Source organism: Geotrypetes seraphini, chromosome 4 (genome assembly GCF_902459505.1).
Source record: "Geotrypetes seraphini chromosome 4, aGeoSer1.1, whole genome shotgun sequence".
Classification (NCBI taxonomy): Eukaryota; Metazoa; Chordata; class Amphibia; order Gymnophiona; family Dermophiidae; genus Geotrypetes; species Geotrypetes seraphini.
Window position 1 is genome coordinate 267,422,569 of NC_047087.1, and position 21,668 is coordinate 267,444,236.

The 21,668-nt window shown below is 42.0% G+C and overlaps 1 protein-coding gene across 7 annotated transcripts in view; it reads right to left on the minus strand.

Annotated features, from left to right (window-relative positions):
* Positions 1-21,668, minus strand: part of LRRC27 (leucine rich repeat containing 27) — a 125,397-nt gene that overhangs the window by 24,639 nt on the left and 79,090 nt on the right. For all 7 annotated transcript variants that reach the window (XM_033942753.1, XM_033942751.1, XM_033942754.1 and 4 more), the window contains 2 exons: positions 14,122-14,262; positions 7,646-7,751 (listed from right to left, as the gene is read on the minus strand). In XM_033942753.1, coding sequence (XP_033798644.1) covers positions 7,646-7,751; positions 14,122-14,262 — 247 coding nt within the window. The remainder of the gene's footprint in view (positions 1-7,645; positions 7,752-14,121; positions 14,263-21,668) is intronic.

Sequence of the window (21,668 nt, forward strand, 5' to 3'; positions counted from 1 at the left end):
TTTGGAGAGGGCTACTAGCTGTTCAATTTCTTAGAGGAGTGAAGAGAGTAGCCCAATGAGAGCAATGATTTGAGAGCCAGGGTTCATCTCCCATTGATACACCTTGTGACCCTAGTGGGTCAACTCATTTCATTCTGCATCGCAGAATTTTGCACAGGAATCGGGAGGCAGTGAGAACCGACATTGCTGCTTTGCATCCACCTCCTTCCCCCCTCTCCATATGTTTATACACATTCTTCCTTTGTGTTCTCCTACCTACTTGCTCTCTTATTTTCCTCTTCAATTCCCTCATGCTCATTAACTTGCAGGAATCCCTGGTCATGTACTGATCACCACAAATAGAAGAGGAGAAAAGCAGTTGAGCAGAGGGCTGCATCCTATGGCTCTGCTACTCTACTGTTGAATATAAACTATGGTGTCCTGTGTGGTTCAAAGCTTCACATTCAGTGCCAAGAAATCCAGAAGGTGTCTACCATAGAAATGGACAAATATTACTGTGGCCATGGGTCACAGGAAGTGAGAGAAAACCTATAGTAGGAATGACATTCAAGTTAGTTAGGGAGTGAAACTGCTGGAGCAGGGGCTCAGTCTGAGCAAGGAAGAAGATGGATTGGGGGGAGGGGGTCATGCCTGGGGTATGGAGGATACATGCCTTCATGAAGAGGAATTCTAACCCCCCCCAACCCCTCCCCCCAAAAAAAAAACCAACAACAAACCCCAAAACTTGCAAATATAGAAAATGCAGGATTTTCAAATATTATGTGCAGAATTTTCTCAAAAGCAAAGATACTTACCTGTAGCAGGTGTTCTCTGAGGAAAGTAGGCACATATTCTCATATATGAGTGGTCATCCACGGAACCTGGCACAGACACTGCTAAATGCATAATCACTTAAAAAATTTTTAGACAGTGCCCGTACTGCGTGCATGCCAGTGCCTTCCTGCCTTACATTGGCTTGCGGGACCTGCAGTTCAGCAATAAAGTTAAGTTGCCAACTAGGGGAGGTGGGTGGGTTGTGAGAATATGTTCTTGCTGTCCTCGGAGAACACCTGCTACAGGTAAGTATCTTTGCTTTTGAGAAAATTGCTTTCTCTGAGGATAAGCAGGTATTATATTCTCACATCAGCATCTGACTCAGACGTTGGAGTTCATAGGAGCTCTCTTGGACACAATTCAAGGGCAAGCTTTCCTACTGTAAATGACAGTCAACATTCTCCTTCACTTGTGTCACAAAGTCTCCACCCTGCCAAGCATAACAGTACATCAAATGCTACACCTTCTAGGTCACATGGCCTCCAAAGTACATATCACTTTGTGTGCACTATCTCTACCTCAGAATCCCACAATGGAGTCTGTAAACCAAATGGTCTTAAGCCACAGGATCTCTGTCTGCTCCAATCCAAATCACTTTGGACCTCCACCACTCCCAATTGTGGATGGTTCCTTTCAACCTCCTCGCCATCAAAATCTCCTCAACACAGATACTTTGATATTAGACTGGGATGCTCATCTCAACGGCCTCCACACTCAAGGAATCTGGTCTCCTCATGAGAAAACTCTCCATATAAATCTTCTTGAGCTCTGAGCAATATGCAATGCTCTCAAAACATTCCAGGACCGACTCTTCCACCAAGCAGTCCTCATCCGGACCGACAATCAATTTGCCATGTTCTATCTGAACAAACAAGGAGGCATTAGATCTCACCCTTTTTGCATAGAAGCAATTCAGATTTGGACTTGGGCAATTGCTCATGGAATTCTTCTCAGAGCAGTTAATCTGGCAGGGGAACAAAATGTGTTAGCAGACTCCTTCAGCCTTACGAATGGTCTCTCAACATAACCTTGCCTAAGATTTTCTCTACATGGGGGACTCCAGACATAGACCTCTTTGCTTCCCACCACAACCACAAACCTCCGATCTTCTGCTCCAGACTGAATACTCCCAATCTCTTGGAATTGGATGTCTTCCTCATTGAGAGGGGGGATAGATTTCTTTGAGTGTTCCCTCCAATCCCTCTCATAAGGAGGACTTTATTCAAACTTTTCCAGGAGTGGGACATCATAATCCTCATAGCACCTGGTTGACCACATCAACCATGGTTCCCACTTCTACTAGACCCCTCGACTCAGGAACCCAGCCACTTGTAGCCGTTCCCAATGCTACTAACACAGAACAACATCTTTCTCACTCATTAGCGTTCACAGTATGGCTTCTTTCACTGGTTTCTTACCTTCACCCTCTCTGCTGCAGTCTCTGCTGTCATTGAAGCATCCAGAAAACCTTCCATGCAGCAGTGTTATTATTTCAAATGAACCAGATTTTCTGCCTGGTGTGTTCTTCATTCTCTTGAACTTGTCACATGTCCACTCCTATTTATTCTAGGATTACCTTATCCATTTCTCTAATTCTGGCCTAAAGACAAACTCTGTTCGAGTACATTGCAGTGCCATCAGTGTGTTTTATGGACAAGAAACCTTTATCTGTTCATCCCTTGGTATCCAGATTCATGAAAGGACTTTACCACACTAAACCACCAATCAACCCTCCACCTTTTGACTGGGATATCAACATAGTACTATCTGTTCTTATGAAGTCTCCTTTGCTCTCTCAAACTTCTCACTTGGAAAGCGACTGTTTTCATATGACTTCCAACATCAGATGTGATGCATTGCTGACATTCTGAGCTAACGCACAACAAATTTCCACTCACATATCAAAGAAAAACAAAATACATCTGGTAGTGAATGACCAGCCTGTATCTAAATATCAAGAACAGGGCAGGTAATGTAGATAAATCAAAAGCTAGGGTCCTGACACTTTCTCCTACAGGTTCATGGAAAACGGAACACGCAGGTAAGAGTGCGCATGCGCGTTTAGGGTTTTATTATATTAGATAAATGTTAATAAAAAAGAGTATTGTGCTATATGGAAGCAAGCTGGTGATAGTCACTTAATCAGAGACAAATTTAACTCGCTGCCTATACTTGACTTATAAAAAAAAAAGTCCTTGTTTGATAGCCTGACTTGGGCTCCTTTTACGAAGGTGCACTAGGGTTTTTAGCACACACACAAAATTACCACGCACTATCGTGCAAGGTAGCCAAAAATCTACTGCCTCCTAAAAAGGAGACAGTAAAGGCTAGCGCGCTCAGGAATTTAACGCGCGCTACTGAGCGCATTAAGGCCCTAGCGCACCTTTGTAAAAGGAGCCCTTTATGGTAGTAGTGGGAGACTAGTGCAAGGAGTCATAAGGCAGCAAAGAGGCTACACATTGTTCTGTAAGGAAGTCAGTAGCACCCTTGCCACATATAGATGCCTGCAGTTAGGCTATACCTATGTCTGGTGTAACTGCGGATACCTAAATTTTAGGTGCACTGATGCCAGATTATGCTAGTATTCTATATTGGAATTCTGATATTCGGCTATTATTTGGATAGGCTCTTACTATGTAGCATTGGGGCACCTAAAAGGAGGTGCCCACTTATAGAATTGCCTCCTAAATGTGTTCTCAAGGACTTTAAAGATTTTTAATAATTTTACAATGCTTAAGTATGCTTATAGTAGATAAAATTCTTCAGTATTTATAAAAAAGAAAAGCTGTAGTGAGGCCTGACCCTAATGTTTTCAGAAGGCCTTGCCTTTGTAAAATAAGCAAGCAATATTTTGACATAAATCATGGAAGCTTTGTAAATTGACCTTCAAATATTACAATCTGAACTTTAACTCGTGTTTTCAGATAATAAATGCAGATTTACTGCAAGTTCACATGGTGATGAAGGTCTTCCTAAAGCTTTTAGCTGACATTCTGGACTTACACAAGATTTGTTATTGTAATAAACTATGGATTAACTCACCTCTCACATTTGAAAAATCAAAGTTCTTGCAGTTCTGTTTATATATTTATCTATTCGCAATGGTAGTAGAAAGTGAAATCTTTCTTCATACTATGAGGTATCTGTATAATAGCATGGTACTCTACTTGTCTGGCTAGGAAACACTGAGATTTGAATCTGAACTCTTCTGGCTCTAGACCAAGGACTCAAATGTAGAGCTAAAGGACAGATTTTGTAATGAAAGATGGACACTACTCACTTTACTTTGGTTGTTAATGTACCTCACTTCATCATTCTGAAGTAACAGTAAAAATGTGTTATAGTAGCCTAATGTTTAGGGCACAGGGCTGAGAACCAGGGAAGCCTGATTCAAGTCCCACGGTGCCTCCTTATGATCTTAGGCAACTCACTTCACACTCCATTGAACTCAGATACAAGTTTACATTGTGAGCCCTCAAAGGACAGGGAAATGCCTACTGTACCTGAATATAATTCTCCTCAAGCCTCAACAATAATAGGTCCACAAGCAGCCCCCCAAAAATGCAAACAGTGGTCAAACAAAATCCCAGTCTAGAAAAGCAAGGACAAGAGGTCAAAAGACTAAGATTACAAAAGAGATCAGTATGGCAAGAGAGAAGTTTATTAAAATGTCACTCAAACCCCATGTTCTCATTTTATAAACATTCAAATCAGTCCTTTCAGGATCCTCAAATATATAGTAGATTATTTATGGATCATATTCTAATGGTATCATCACTGAAATTTAAAATGTTTTCTCATTCTGAAAACACCATGATGCTGTTAGGGTCGGGATATGATCTCTAAAGAATCGATATTTGAATATCCTAGGAGGACTGATTTGAATACTGAAAAGTAGGAACATGGGGGTATAGGCTGATGTTTGAATAAACTTCTTCCTTCCATACACTGGAGCCTTTTGTCATCCTGGACTTTTGGCCTGTAGTCCTGGCTTCTCCAGATTGGGTTTTTGTTTGCCCACTCACCTTGAGCTACAACTAAAAAGGTGTGAGCCAAATCCAAATAAATACATTTCTGGAAAAACTGACATGACCATATTCAGTGAAGATTTTTCCAGACACGGAATGGAAAACTCTCCTTTTGAATAAGATCATACGGCTGTAAAGAAAAATAGCAACTTACCTGAATAGCTTTCAGGATTGCAGGTGGTTTTATATTTAGGTACAGTAAGTATTTAACCTATTTCTGGAGGGCTCATAATTAAAAACAAACAAACAGAGTTAAAGTAGGATTTGAACCTGAATCTCTTGGTTTAACGATCACTGCAGTGCACTAACCACTAGGATACCCCTAACATACATTGCCTGCTTTGGTCAGAATGCCTTTCATACCTTAGGCCAGTGGTCTTCATTGCAAGACCCGAAAGACAATGGTGGTCCTCTGAGACCTCTGGGTGGCCTACAGAACTTGTGCAGAATATCATCCCCCCATTACCGTTGGGATCCAGCACTTTTTTACTCTTTTTGTTTCTAGCGCTGTACTCTTTGGGCCATGGACAGCGTGAATGAAGTAAACATGCTGCCTTCGGTGGTCCTGGAAGTGTTCCCTTTACTACAGCTTCCTGTCCTCATAGTAGGAAGCTCTAGCAAGGAGAAATTAGGTCCTTACCTGATAATTTTCTTTCTTGTAGTTCCTCCACATGGCACAGAAATGGATGGATTTATGCTCCTCTGCCAGCAGGTGGAGACTGAGACACTAATTTTTGGCTACAGTACAAGTGGGCTGTGCAGTCCCTATTACAATCAGTCTTAATGAAAGCAATGCAGAAAACAAGGCTGAAAAACATCCCAACTCCCCACTTACAAGGAGAAGACAAAGGGAAAACACTGATTAGAACACTGATTAGACATTGTTGGACACTGATTAGAACAAGAACTTTTCAGAAACACCTCACAGTTTGACAGCTAAACCAACCAAACCAAACGCCACTGCTCTTTAAACTCTCTGAACAACCAAAAAAACCCAATTCCTGCAGAAAAACCCATACTCTTCACAAAAACACCAAACAAAATGGGTGGGGGTCTGTGCCAGTCTGGAGGGACTAAAAGAAAGAAAATTAGCAGGTAAGGACCTAATTTCTCCTTCTTTAGCGTTCCTCCAGACCGTCACAGAAACGAATGGGACGTACCAAAGCAGTAGCCATAATGGGTGGGACTCCTGAAGAGCCGTCACAAAAACATGCTCACTGAACACCGTATCCAGACACACCTGAACGTCCACATGGTAGTGTCGAACAAAGGAATGGAGGGAAGACCAAACCACAGCTTTACAGATATCCACTGGAGGTACAAGAAAAGATTAATCCCAAGAAGCTACTTGACCCTGAGTGGAATGAGCTTTGAGAAATTCTGGAACAGGCTTCTTTTGGAGAATGTATGCCTTGATCCTGAGCCTTTTGAGGACCCACTAAGAGGACAAAAAGATAATACGACTTATGGAACTCCTGGGTCTGCTGAATGTAAGAGCAAAGGACCCTGCAGACATCCAACTTGTACAAATGTCTCTGCTCCAATGAGCCCTCCTGATTACCCAAGACCGGGAGGATCATGGACTGGTTAACATGAAACAGTGAGACCACCTTTGGAAGTAGAGAACCAGCTGCAGCATGAACCACTCCCTAGAAAATTCCAGGAAAGGAGGCCTACATGAAAAGGCCTGCAGTTCTGAAATGCGTCTTGCAGAAGTAATGGCCACCAAGAAAACCACCTTAAGAGTAAGGTCTTTTAACATACAGGCTTTGAGAGGCTCAAATGGAGGACGCACGAGCACAGAGAGAACTAGATTGAGATCCCAGGCAGAAACCAATGGCCGAACTGGTAGCCAGAGCAATTTTGCAGCTCTCAAGAACCGAATCACATCCAGAGAAGAGGCCCAACGCTTACCATGCAAGAGACCACGAAAGGAAGACAAAGCAGCAATCTGCACCCAAATGGAGGACCAGGCAAGGCCTCACTCCAGGCTATCCTGCTGAAACTCCAAGATCTGAGGCAAAGCAGCTCGAAGGGGAACCATGCCATACGTGGAACACCACTCTTCAAAAATATGCCAAACACGGACATAAGCCTGAGAGGCCCGAGAGCATTTTGCAGGCCTACATTTCAGGTGTCCATTGTGACTCTAGGGAGATGCCTATGGTCACTTAAACTTGCCCAAGGCCACTTCCGGGTGAAACCACGCCCAGCCTTGGGTGAGCTTATGTGTCCCTATGCTTCTCCCTAGACCTATGACAAATGCCTACAGTGTAGGCATCCTGCCTCAGGGAGGTTTTTTAAAAAAATGTGCGTCACGATTAGTTGCCAGATGGCGGCATGATGCCTACCATCACCTAAAGTCAGGATGCCCATTTGCAGATTCAGGCCTGAAACATTTAATTGAAGTTGATGATACTCAAATATCTGCCACCAGTTATTGAATGAAGGGTTTACACACTTTTAATAAGGATACTTAGGGGAGAAGTTATCAATATAAGCTACTGTTAAGACATGTTATTTTACTGTTAGCCCCAGTTATTAGTAACTAGGTCTCATTGCATTAAAAAAAAAATCTGTGCTAAAATAATATGAGTTACTGATAAAATAACACATCTTCAGAGCAGCCCATGTTGATAACTATGCTCCTTATTTTTGATTCTTTTTTTTAATAATCTGAAAAAAATAAGCCCACTGACTTATTCATTCAGTGAGTTTCTCTCTCTTATAAGTTGTACTAAATTACAGACCTTCCTTTTTATCAGCACTGTACCTACTATACTACTGTCTGCAAGCTACTGTACCTGGTCTCTAATTCCATGTGGGAAAGTGGATGGCTTTTCCTTTTTCATTTTCTTCTCTTGCATCGACTTGGATTGTTTTCTCCATTCACGAAGCAATTCTTGATCTCTAAAGTGAATATATTTATAAATTAAAATTTAACACGTGAAAACAGTAATATTGTACAAGGTGACCACAAAAACACTCCTTGATTTTAAATGGTTACAAAATCAAAACTTATTGGAATATGTTTATAAATAAGATGACAGCAAATACAAGACTGAAAAAGCACGTTAGCAAGATCTTACACAATCGCTTGCACTTTCACCCTTATAAGCTACAATTGGTACAGATGTTACAATCTTCAGACAATGCCACATGACAACATGACCAGGTTTTCCTCAAGTGGCCCCCGAGATCACCGGAGAGTACTGTTTGTGACTTTTTCCTTTGGGGGTACGTGAAAGACAGTGTACGTACTTCTACTATCCACGACTATGGATGATCTGCAGGAACGCAATACTGAAGCTATAAACGTGATTACGCTGGATATGCTTCGGAGAGTCTGGTCTGAGCTTGATTATTGCATTGATGTTTGCTGAGTAACATCAAGTGTATGCAATCAACAGATACCATATGAAACTTTGAGTTGATGAAACTGTACCTCAAAGGTGAAAGAATATTCCAATAAATTTTGGTTTTGTAACCATTTAAAATCAAGGAGTGTTTTTGTGGGCATCCTGTATATTAGAAGTTTACTTGTCTTTTCCATGTAACTGTTTACCGTATTTTTCGCTCCATAAGATGCACCTGACCATAAGACGCACCCTAGATTTAGAGGAGGAAAACAAGAAAAAAACCATTCTGAACCAAATTCTGTACTAATATATACCAGGCTCTCCACCTAGTCCCCTTCACTCCTTGACAGGCTCTGCACTCTGTCCCCCCTCTCTGCCAGGGTCCCTCCTCCCCTCCCTGTCTAACGTGAGACGCTATGAGTTTTGTCAGATTGAATTGCTCCATGTGCCAGTTTTTAGATTTCATTTTAAAATTGGTACTTTCCAAGTGTTTTGGCATCAAGTCTATTTTTTGTTCTGTGATTCTTAAGACTCCTGAGGCAGGCCTGTTGGCCGAAACATATACGTGTCGAGTCATTGTATCATTGATTGTGCCACGATGATATTGGAAGAATAAAGATCTCTACATCTTCAAATGAGTTTGTGGACACTTTTTTTAGTGCACATCATTCTTTTTTGGACAATCCCATTCTTGGTTTCTGGTATTTTATTTGTGGTTTTGTTGTTCCCCTGTTTTGTAGGACTGAACTTTATCCTTCTTTGAATTAGCAAAGTGTACTTATTTGTTTGTGAAGGCAGTGAACCTTAACACATAGAGTCCTTAAGTTCTACATTATAAAGGAGTGTGGATGTCAACTTATACCTGCAAATTTTTTAGTGCCACAATTTTGATAGTGGTGGTGTTTTTTTCTGATCTAAAAAAACAAACTTAAGTCTTTTTCTCCACACTATTATTTTTTGTGAAGTATATTTTTGTGAAATGTAGGCTTATCTGATGGTTAGGTTCTTGCCTTATCTTTTTGAGGTGTGTAGGAGTAGTGATTGTGATGGAGGATGCACACCTTCTTCCTATTGTTTGTAGTGCTATTGTAAGAGCCCATGTCTTAAATGTAAGCACTTTTTGGCCCCTTACACTAATGCTCGTAAGTGGGCCCCTTACTTTGCCTTATAGAATAGACTTGAAATAGGAACCATAACAAGTGCTTTTATTAGGTGTCCTGTTATAGAATTATCCTCCACATGTATTAGAAAATGCAGAATATAATAAGTGCATTTTTTCCTATAGACACAAAAACAAGGGGGGAAAAATCCCTTTAGGACATCTGCCACATTACAAATGATGTGTTTTTATTTTCTAGGCTAGGTTCAAGTTACAACATGAGAACATGGTTCTTAAAAGTAAGTCTAAATCACTTAAAAGTTATGAAATAAACTATATGACTTGCAACTATGGGAGGAGCATTAGGCATCTGAGCCAATCAGAGCCTTAGGCCCCTCCCCAGTGCATCCCAGAATGCACTCGGAAGGGGAAGGCCCACCATTTTGGTGTGTCAGACCTTAAATGAGGCTGCTGCAGCAGCTTTGATACCCAAAGCTAGAGCTTCAAATTGCCTCCTAAGTACTGTAACGGAGCCGGTACCTGTGCCTTCAGTGTTGCCGGTCTCCGCTCACCTGAACGCCACCTCGACGTGCTTCCTTTAGGTAGGAAGTCCCGCTGGACCACTCTTCATAACTCAAGCAATATAAATGATACAAAAAATGAGTTCATGGAGCAAAATCAATTGCTTTATTGAGGATTGGAATGAGGGAGTCTGTTTTCACACACAGTCCTGACTCCACAATTATAGGGAAAATCCATAAACAAAAATATAACTGAGTCCAAACCACAAGGCTCAGCTATCACCTTAATGCAGGTAAGTAAAGTTATCATATAGTCCAAACACACATCCAAAATGCTGGTTCATTAAACTTCAATAGTCTTTCAACAATATAGCAGGCACTGCTGGTAGTGCTGTAATCAAGCCCTGAAGTTCAGCTGGCTTCTTCCCACTCAGCTTAACTGAACTGATGTGGGGGAGGGGAGTAAGTGAATCCACTATAAACTTTTCTGAATAACAGAATGCCACGAATGGCCCCACTAACCCTCCTTGTATGGAAAGTGGATTCTCCCCAAATATCTCCTCACTTCCCTCAGGTAATTACCACAGCCAGAAGGAAAAATAATTACACTTCTGGTCTTCAGGTATTCAAAGTTTAGTACAAAAAGAAAAACGTTTTTTTTTTTTCTTTCTTTTTTTCTCCTGCTTCCCTCAAGCAGGGCAGTCACAGCCAGCACAAGTCAATTAAAGGAATACAAGAATCAAACATTCCTTCTCACACAGTGTAAACCCAACCCAGGAGGTTTATAAATCTTACAACCCTCAGCCCTGCCACTTAACTCATTTCCATTGGCACCTCTTCAGGCAGACTGAAAGTTTCTCCAAATTCCATGGGTTCCTCACTGAGTAGCTGGCTGGCCAAAGGGTCTGTGTCAGGCTCCTGCATTTCCCAGTCAGGAACACCTTCACCAGGAGAGATCCTTTCCAGGTCTGGCCCTGAGTAGACTGCCCTCCTCCTTCTCAGAGCAGCCTCTAAAGTACCCAGGGGAATCTGACCTGCCCTTGGAGGGGGGGGGGAGCTTTCTGCCGATTTCCCCTAGCTGTCTTTGGGAGCCTAATCATTCCCTTCAGCTGGGAGAAGCCAGGGGAAGGGAGCTCTCTCTGGGGCTGTTGTGGGTTGTCCCAACTCTCCTCTTCCCCTCCCTGGAGCTCAGCCCCACCTGAATTAAAGGGCAAGCTAGGTTTTTCCTTAGGCTTGGTCACAATCCTATCCCCATGATTTGCCCTCTGGATCACTGGACCAGGCTTGACAATAGCCTGCCCTGGCAAAAGCTGCATTTTAGGGATAGGATTGTGACAGTACCACATCTATTTTACAATTCAGCACATCCTTTAACATCATACCTCCCTCCTACTAGGGAGGGAGGTACATTTTGTCACTTGAGCCACCATGGAATCCACTTTCAGTCGAGTAAACAGCTGCTGAAATTCCAGAGCCATAAAGTCTGGGCATAATCTTGGCTACCCTTAAGGAACCTTCTGGAGACTCCCATTGCTCAGTGATCAGCAAGGTGATGTTCTGGTGCACAAGAAAAACTGTAGACAACATTTATGCCACTCATGACTGTGCACTGTGAGGTTGATGCCTGTTGAAGTTCTAGTTTCAATTCTCTGAGCGCATCCATAATAACATGAGGAACTGTAACCAATTTGAAAAGCCGCCACACAGAGGGATCCTTGCCCTGGTTGAGCAGGACTATTGCCTCCTGACTTCCAGTCTCTGAAAGGGAACCAGAGTCTTCTAGGCAAGAAACCACACTCTGGGAAAGTAAAGGCATGGAGACCAATCTCCAATCCTCCCAGTCCTGGTCCGCATGGTCACTCAGGCTAGGAATGAGATTCCTTAGTGGTAGGAAGGATTCCTAGGGAGGCCTCTCTCCTCAGTCCAAGGCTGGTGTACTCACAGGCAGTGCAGAACATCCCAGACCTGTAGTTCCAGGATATTCCACAGGATGTTCACAAAGTCCAGGGTAAGCTCCTGAACAGGACGCCCCACAGACCCCTGCAAGACCTCAGACTGGCTTCTTTTGGGCTCTGACACTTCAATGAACTTGTGTTTCACATAATTACAGTTCAGGATCTCCGTGAAGGATTTCTTCCCAGCTACCTGGACCCCTGCCATTTCCCAGTCCTAAAGGACTAAGGGGAGATTAAGCCCAAAGCTCTCGCCCCTCCCTCTGTTGCTCCGCAATACACGGTGCATGGTTGTACCTCATCTGGCCATTCAGCACAAAACTGGCATGATATGAGGCAGAACAGGCAGGGGAGTCCATCCCAATTGATTTTGAAGCAAATTGAGGAGTTTTGAGGCAGATAGAGGCTTTAGGAAAAAAAGATTGTTTAAAATCCAAGATGGCCATTGCCAGTGAATTTGTGCCAAAAACTGCCCATGGAGGCTCCCCTGAAGTTCAAAACCTCTAAAAAGCAAATTTTCAGACACCCCCCCCCCCCCCAAAAAAAAAAAAAAAAAAAAAAATTCCCCATAGGGAGTAATAGGCTGTACTCACTATGCTGTGCTGGTGCCTGCCTGAATGGAGGAGACTTTCTGCCTCAGTTCCTGTCAGAATGATCCAAAACTAGAGATCTTCGGGCTGCCAGTCAGTCCAGCATTGACCATAAGCTCAACCCCCAGTGGATCCTCAAATCATGACCAGGTTGGGGGGAAGGGAAAAATATAGCCTGCTCCCTGAAGCCCGAAGGAATTAACGCAGGGGCTCCACAGCCTGCACTCAAATGTCTGATAAATCACAAGACAATTTAGCTCCCAGGGAGACAGTCCCCGAGTCTCCAAGTTGCGCAGAGCAGGCTGGCTGAGCAGGCACATCTGGGGAATGCCCCACAAGCTGCAGACCGCTTTTGTGGAATCTATGTCCTCTCCCAAGCAGAGTAGCCCAAATAAGGGACTTCTCTAGGCACCTAAGCCTCACAAGATGTATTTAAAAAAACACCCGAAAATAATAAAACCGAATAGAGCAGATCAGAACACACTTTCTCAGTTCACTTGCACTATACTCCACTGGTGAAGGAGCAGCTGAAAGATGTGATTGACATCCCTCTGCAACAGTTTGCAACCAGAGAATCAATGTTACTTACCGTAACAGTTGTTATCCAGGGACAGCTGCGTGCTTCTGCTTGCCAGTCTTCGGCACCTTGAGCACCACCAGTGGAACTGTCGGGGTCGATACCTGCTCCGAGGAGACGGAGGAAGGCTCCGGCGCCGAAGCCGGGGCCGAAACCGGTGTGAACGATGCTGGTTTCAGGAGGCCGAAGCAGCCGGGGAGGCAGAGGGCTTCGCGGAAGGAGTCGTAGCACCCGTCGATGTCGATGTCGAAGCTGCAGGATCCGATGAAGCTTCCATCTTGAACATGGACTCCCACAGCAGACAGCGGCGCTTAAACGCTCTCGCAGTCAAAGTGGAGCAAGGCCGGCACGATTTCAGGAAGTGATCCGGTCCCAGACACTGTAAGCAGCGTCGATGAGGGTCCGTGAGCGAAATCGCGCGCTGGCACTTGCTACACTTTTTAAAACCGGTAATCGGCCGGGACATAGGCCGGAAAAGCTCCGCCGCAAGGTCGAAGGCGCGCGGCCGACCCGGTATCGGAAGGAAAAATTTTTTTTTTTTTTTGAAAAAAGAAATCAAAGAAAGAAATAAATGCACAGGAGAGCCAAAAGAACTCAACCCGCGGCAAAATAGAAGGCAAAAAAAAAAAAAAGATTCAATGGGCGCAAATTGAAGATAGACTTCTCAGCTCCGCGGAAGAAAAAGAACTGAGGAGACACGCCCAGAGCATCGGGCGGGAAGGCACTGGCGCATGCGCGGTGCGGGCATCTCAAAACTTCTGAGTTTCTTCAAGCAAGACATGCTTGCAAGATGTCCGTATCGGGGCTCTGTCGGATGACATCACCCACTAGTGAGAATACCTGCCTGCTTGTCCTGTGATAATATTCATCTAGGAGTACAGATTTTTATGCTTATTTAACAGAATTCTCAAATCACTGGATGGCATTTGATTCTAGGATATTGTTTTATAGATTCCTGAAGTTTAAAATCTGTAATCATATCCTTATATACTGTTACATGAATGGATGCCTTTTATTAGCAAGTGGTAGTAGTAATAACTTAATCTTCACAGAATTGAATTACTGTAATACAATTATATACCATGTTTATCATGTTATGTTTTTACCATGCTAAACTTGTAACCCATTCTGAACTTTCCTGGGAGGATGGGATATAAAACAAAATAAGTCAATAATACTTACTTTCTCTTCTGTTCAAAGAATGCTTGTTTCTCTTTTATTGCCTTTAATGCTGACAATTTGCGTTCCTCAATTTTCTTTTTCTGTATTTTTAATTCATATTTTGAAATTTTAGGAATTCTCTCTTTCGAGATAGATGGCTTCCTTTGAAATAAAGATACAAATACCACTGCTTAACATGCAGTTGTTATATATAATATTTATGAGTTTTGCAAGAACTCATCCACAGAGCAGCATGGCAGGGTAGTGTCCAGCATTTATGCATGCAACCTATAGAATGCCTTATGTTATGCACTAAAGTGCTGCATTTAGGCATGGACATTTATGCTTGCTATTGACATGGCATAAGTAGGTGTAGGCAGAAGATACTGATTTGCACTAATATTCCATATGAACATTTAAGACACTTAAGAGGGTTCCAGTGATGGTGTGCAGGTGGAGGGTATTATATCTTCACCAGTGTGTGTGTAAAGCGCTGGAGAATTTTCTCCCTTCGCTTATCCTTCACACGGAGGATCCCTCCTTCACATATTATATCTTGGATTGTATATTGGTGCTTGAGATAGAGTGGGCCGCTCTGAGAGTCTATTAGACTTTTCACTGCTTTATGTGGTTTTTATTTAGTATTTTTTTTAATTACTGTGTGCTCTTAAGAGTCACAGCACAGCAATTTGGGTGCTTAACTTGTAGCATCCATTCAAGGAATTACCCCCTTATGGGTAATTCAGTAAAGAACTACCTACTTTTAGGTGTCAGGAAGGCATGTAAGTGACCTCTTATAGAGTACCAGCTAGAAAGAAAGTACGTGCCATGATTTGGTGGTGGGCATCCACATGTACTGTATAGAATTTGGACAAAATGTAAACGGCAAGCTAGGGTACATGTGTAAATTATAGAAGGCTATCATTTATGCATGTACATACTAATATCTAGATGTGAACAAAATTCTGAATACACCAGCACAAATCACTCACATCCCACAATCAAAATAGTAAATCCATTTACTATTTTGAATGTGGGATATGAGTGAATTGTGCTGGTATATTCTGAATTTTGTTCTTTGATTTACCTTGCACTGTGAGGATATTTGACTCATAAAATTGAAATATCTATATGTGAGCATTTTACACCACTATAGGGCTAGTATAAGTGATCATGTCATCATTTGTGTTTGTTTCCAGCCATTTGCTCTTAAGGGCGAAAAAATTGCTTACTTTTCTTCATGGAAAAGGCTTAAAACAGGTAAAGTGGATGGGATTTGATAAGCTGCTTTTTCTGTGTGGTTTACACAATCAAAGCGGTTTACATATGAAGTGTTAAGTGACTTGCCCAGAGTCACAAGGAGTTGCAGTGGGAATCAAACTCAGGGTGCTACGGCAACTGCTCTAACCACTAGGCCACTACTCCATATTGAGTACATATAGTAGGTATCCAGTTATAGAATTACCCTTTCAAGGCTTAAATTAAATGCTTTTTTGGACCAATAAGGGCATAGTTATCAATATGAGTTACCTTGAAGACATGTAATTTTAATCTTAACTCCAGTTATTGGTTACCATTGGTTACACACAATGGGACCAACAGTAAAATAAGGCATGCTATTTTATCACTAATTTGTGATAAAGGAAGCTCATGTTGGTAACTATACCCCTAAAGTAGGCATTACAAAAAGCCCATGGAGGGCAATTCTAAAATAAAGGGGTGCCTTTTTAGAACTTACTCGCATTACAGGTATACATGCATATATATGTTTAGGCACAGCACATGCCAGCCAGAGAGCTAGTGTACATGCTCATGACTAGATTTAGGAGATAAATATGTAAATTATACTTTTCTATAAGTTGTACAGCCCATAGTCTGTGCAGCCCAGACTCCACCATGTAAACACCCACCTGAAAAGTATCAAAGATATGCACGTACATACAGAATAGCACGAATCCAGATTATTGCAAATTTATGTGTATATGAGTGCACATATGAATATAGACGATTGGAATATCAGAATGTAACTTTAGGTGACTCCTAATAGAATTACCTCTTAAATGATCAGCTTTCTTAGTGGAGTACTGGAGTGCCTCAGGGATCTCTACTGGGACCAGTGGGTTTTAAATAGATATAAGATTCTGGAAAAGGGAACACTAAGTGAGGTGATCAAATCTGTAGATGAGACAGAATTATTAGCTGTGAAAAATTGCAGGAGGACCTCATGAAACTAGGGTACTGGGTATCCAAATAGCAGATGACCTTTAATGTTGTCAAGTGCAAAGTGGTAGTAGGTGCCTAGGGGTGTATGTGCATGTGTATATAGAATAATGGATGCCTGCTGTAGGGGTGGTGGTCTACAGGGTTTTCATATGGCTACCAGAAAAAGGAGGACGGATTGAGACATCTGGATTTTACTTCCATTGAAAGCAAAGGGAATAAAGAGGACAGATTGAGACATCTAGGTTTTATTCCCACTGAAAGCAATGAAAGTAAAACTGGGATGTCTCAATCTGTCCTTTTTCTGGAGTCAACTTATTTATGTAAATTAGAAAATCAAAATAACTATACTATATATAAATGAGTAAATTAAAAAAAGAACAAATATAGTAAAAGACATCTGTGATAAGGTTCAATATCACATATGCAACACATATGACATCACACTGCAATGTGGTGTTTGCTGTGTGTAGCACTGGGCTTTGCCAGTAGGAGCTTGAAGAAGAGGATTTAATACACTGGATAACTGAATGAAGCTGTAATCTGCTAGTGAGCCTGATAAGGGCCATTTCTTTTTCCTTTTTTTAATTAATTAATGATTTTTCAATACAATTCACATGGAAGAGTAAATAATGGATTCCATCAGACATATGAAATCAACAATCTATAATAATAAAATGCTAGCCGCGCATGCGCACTCTCGCCACGTGTTCCCTGAGATCTGATCTGTCGCACTAGGCGAGAGTGCGCATGCGCGTTGCACGTCACCAGCTGACGATCGCCTCCACAAGCCAGGACTGGGGCACAAAGAGCGCCTCCTGCCCCCCCCGGGACGAACCAAAAAATGGAGCCGAGAGGAGTCCAGCAACTTTCCGAACCGGCTCTTGCGATGACCCCGCCGCCCGGGACCCGAGTCCTTTGCTGCCCCACCCTTCCCTTCCCGTGGACACGACTATGAACCTGGCAATTCCAGCGTGTGCAGCAGTCTTCACACGCTGCTTCGGGCCCTTCTACTGCCCTGATTTGCTCTGCCGCGTCTCTGATGATGTCATCAGGGACGTGCCAGAGTAAATCAGGGCAGTAGAAGGACCCGAAGCAGCATGTGAAGACTGCTGCACACGCTGGAATTGCCAGGATCGTAGTCGGGACCGCGGGAAGGGAAAGGGGGGTAGAGGAAACGCTAATGCTGCTGCACAGGGAAGTGGTGCGGGGGGAGGGAAATGGAGGGGGAGGGAATGCTGCTTTGTACAGACAGAGGGGGAGGAAGGGAGACAGAAAGAAAAGAAGAAAGACACAGGGGCAGGGAGATACATAGAAAGAAAGACAGACAGACAAAGGGGGCCAGGGACAGAGAGAGACAGAAAGAAAGACAGCAGGAGGAAGAGAGAGACAGAAATAAAGACAGACAGACATATATTCTAGCACCCATTAATGTAACGGGCTAAAATACTAGTAGTAAAATAAAAGATAACACTTCCATATGGCCCACATTATGAGAGGATATAAACTGAATTATATGACCAATAAATTTAAAAGAAACTTAAAAGGCTTAAATTAAGTGCTTTTTTGGACCAATAAGAAATGCCTTCCTTCTAAGCTGAGAAGCTAGAGCCACATCTGGAAATATTAATACTGCATCTCCACAAAATTTTGTATTCTTATTTTTAAAGAATCTTTTCATAATTAATACCTTTATCAACTTCACTTGAATAAGTCAGCAACAGGTTAGATCTAATTTGCACCACATCCTGTGAGTCCTCTAAAAATCCAGTTAGGTCAAAATCAATTGGAGCTTCTTTTTTAACTTTGACATGATGGTGGTTGGAGAAAATATTTTTGCCAGTGCCTTTGAAATAGCTTATTTGCAAAACAGGGCCATTGTCGGGTCTGGCTAAAGAAACTGTTGGTGGATATGTATTGGAATTAGCTTGTGAATAACTCAACAGTATTCTCTTTACTATGAACCAATTTATGTACTTTGGATATGTTACGTACAGTACTGTTTTGTAGACTTTTTTGGATCTTGAATTTTGTCCCTGGGTACTTCTATGTTTAAGAAGATAGTACTGCATGATTATATGAAGATTGATGTTTTGAACATTTACGCTTTGTGGAGATTTTTTTCTCCCTAGAAACCAATGCAATGGCATAGGGAGGTTGGATCCCAGAGTGGTGGTGCCCGGCATCACTGCACTTTGCACCTCCCCCCCACTCTTCCTCACCTCCTGTGTACCTCTTGTTTATTGGCGCGAGCAGTACTCCACCTGCTGCTCGCGCCAGCCTCGGCTTCATTCTGATGTCATGTCCTGGTCCCGTGTACCTGGTCTCTTTTTTTTCCACATGTGTTATAGTAACCTTATCTTAGCAGTCTTTTACTGTACTTGCTTTTTTGTAATGTAACCTTATATAAAACCATATTCTTCTGTTTTAGTTTTTATATTCTGTACTGTTTAAATTAATGATTGTAAACTGCAAGAATGTATTGACGAATGGCAGTATAAGAAGAACTATAATAAACTTTACCAAGAGTGGTGAGGGATGGATGGAATAAGTGTGTAAGTAGATTAGGAGGTTATGAGCGAGTGAAGACAAAGTGTGGGTGAATAATAACAAAGAACAAAACAGTAGAAAAAGACTGTGTGCCCTATGCAACTTCCCATCCATATCAACTCGAGCTATCTATTCCCTTCCTCTCCCATAGAGAACTTCTGTAGTTGTTTTGGTGATGGGTCAAAAGCGTGCAAGACAATTGCGCACAGACAATACCACCCAGACAATCACGCGCGGGATGTCAGCATGCTGGATTTAAACTGTATTTTAAAGTGCTCGGAGGGGGTGTGTGTGGGGGAACCCCCTACTTTTCTTAGAACTGTTGGCGCTCCCAATGGGGTGGGTGGGGAACCCCACATTACAGAGGAAACTGTAATTTTTCACTAAAAAAACAGGGAAAAAGTCTGTTTTCTCTATAATGGGGTATTCCCCCAACACCCACAATGGGAGCGCCAACAGTTCTAAGAAAAGTGGAGGGTTCCCCCCCCATGATCCCCTCAGAGCGCTTTAAAATACAGTTTAAATACAACACGCTGACATCCTGTGCGGGATTGTCTTGGCGGCATTGCCCATGTGCCTTTGTCTCGCTCGGTTTCGTCTATGTACCATTGTTTCAGGTTTCTTTGAATTCAGATATGGTCCTTGTCTCCAGCACTTCCACTGAGAAGATCTTCCTTGCATCTATCACCCTTTCTGTAAATAAATATTTCCTTAGGAGTGGAGGCATAGCCCAATAGAGCAGTGGATTGAGAACCAGGGGAATGATGGTTCAAATCCCACTTCCAAGCCTTGTGATCTTGGTTGTCGCCTAACTCTCATAGCTTCAGGTACAAATTTAGATTGTAAGCCTCCGAGGAGCACAAAAGTACCTATTATATCTGAATGTTACTTGCCTTGAGTTACTACTGAAAAAACTGTAAGAACTAAATCCAAGCATCCTTTCCCTCCCTTTAAATTATTCTTGAATTATGTATGACAGAGAGATAAGGACAGAGCTATGGGGTAATGGGTAGTGTCAATTGAGTGAATAGAAGCTGCCAACTTTCACATAATACAAAGTTAAACACATTACTCTGCAAATGCAAAATTATTATTTATTTAGCAAACTACAAATAACAAAAAAGTAAATACAAGTGAACGCTGAATACCCTTACAGTTGATTCATTGTGATTATTTTCATAAAGTTGTTAATAAGGCCCCAAAAAGTTGATTAATTGACCTATTAGACCTTAATCATGTGAAGAAAAATCCAGAGTAGAATCCAGAAAAATCCAGAGTAGACTTGTTCTGATCCTTCTAATTGCTCAGGCTGTGACATTTTTTGAACATGTACAGGAGAACAACAAATTTCTCTAAGCAGCTGTCTGAGCATTTGAAAATTAAGGTAAATTCACTTTTAGAAAAGAGGGGAAAGCTATATAAAAAAATTCATTGAAAGGTTCCAGCTAGCAGTTTCAACTAAGCTAACAAGGGACTTTATGGTCAAGATCTGGAAGACCAAGAAAATTCTCTAACAGAAAAATATATGATAAAACCTCCTAAAACCTGGTAAGATTTTCACAACGGAACCCACACATCACTGCAAAACCGACTTAAAGGTTTAGCTAGACAATGAAGCAGTTGTCCACAGGTTCACAATACTGCATTGCTAACACAACAGTGATATGCATGTGAGAGTTGTTAGAAGAACAGCTTTTCTATGACCTCATCAGAAAAGCCACATCTAAAGTATGCCAAAGAAAACCATGATAAGCCTAAAACATTGTGGGCCAAACTGCTAACAAAAACTGAACTGTTTTGCCAAAAAGAAATAACGCAAGATATATTTGGAGAAAGAAAAAAAACAGTGAAGCATTTGAAAAAAAGAACAAGTGTGGGAGGGTAAGTTCTGTTATGCTTTGGGATTGTGTGACATCTAGTAGCACAGGCCAACAGAAGGGCACCTCGACTTCGAGAAAGGACAGTCAAACAAAGAAAGGCAAAGGTGGTATTTTTTTCAACCAGTGATAAAGGTCTTTATTAAGCAAATAATAGACCCAATAAGGATCCCTGTTTCGGCATATGGAGACACCTTCCTCATGGGACACGTGAGTAGTTGAGCAACCGCACAGTGCTTCACTGAAAGTGAAAGTAAAAAGACACAAGCAACTAGAGTGCTGTTAAGTCAGGGGGCAAGTGATCACATAACCACGTTGTTTTGAAAAAACACCATGGGCTCCTTTTACTAAGGTGCGCTAGTGTTTTTAGTGCACGCACAAAATTATCACGCGCTAACCGCAGGCTACGCTTCTAGAATAATGCCAGCTCAATGCTGGCGTTAAGGTCTAGTGCGCACGGCAATTTAGCGTGCGCTATTTCGCTTAGTAAAAGGAGCCCCATATGATCACTTGCTCCCCGAAATAACAGCACTATAGTTGCTTGTGTCTTTTTACTTTTACTTTACAGGGATCCTTGTTGGGACTATTATTTGCTTAATAAAGACCTTTATCACTGGTTGAAAAGACACCACCTCTGCCTTTCTTTGTTTGACTATCTAGTAGCACAGGAAATATTAAATATCCCATAATCAGTGAACTATTACAATCAAAGAAAATAAATTCTTGAGTTAAGAAATCATTAAATAAGAACAATTAAAAAGCTAGGAATATCTCAACATCAGTACAGAAAATATAAAACAAAACAGAGATTGGATAGAAGAATCACTACTACAGCTGGTTATGCGAATTACAACCCATATGGGTCAACTTCTACCAGAATAAAGTTTAAATGTGTTTGTATTTCATCACTGCAGCAAAGGA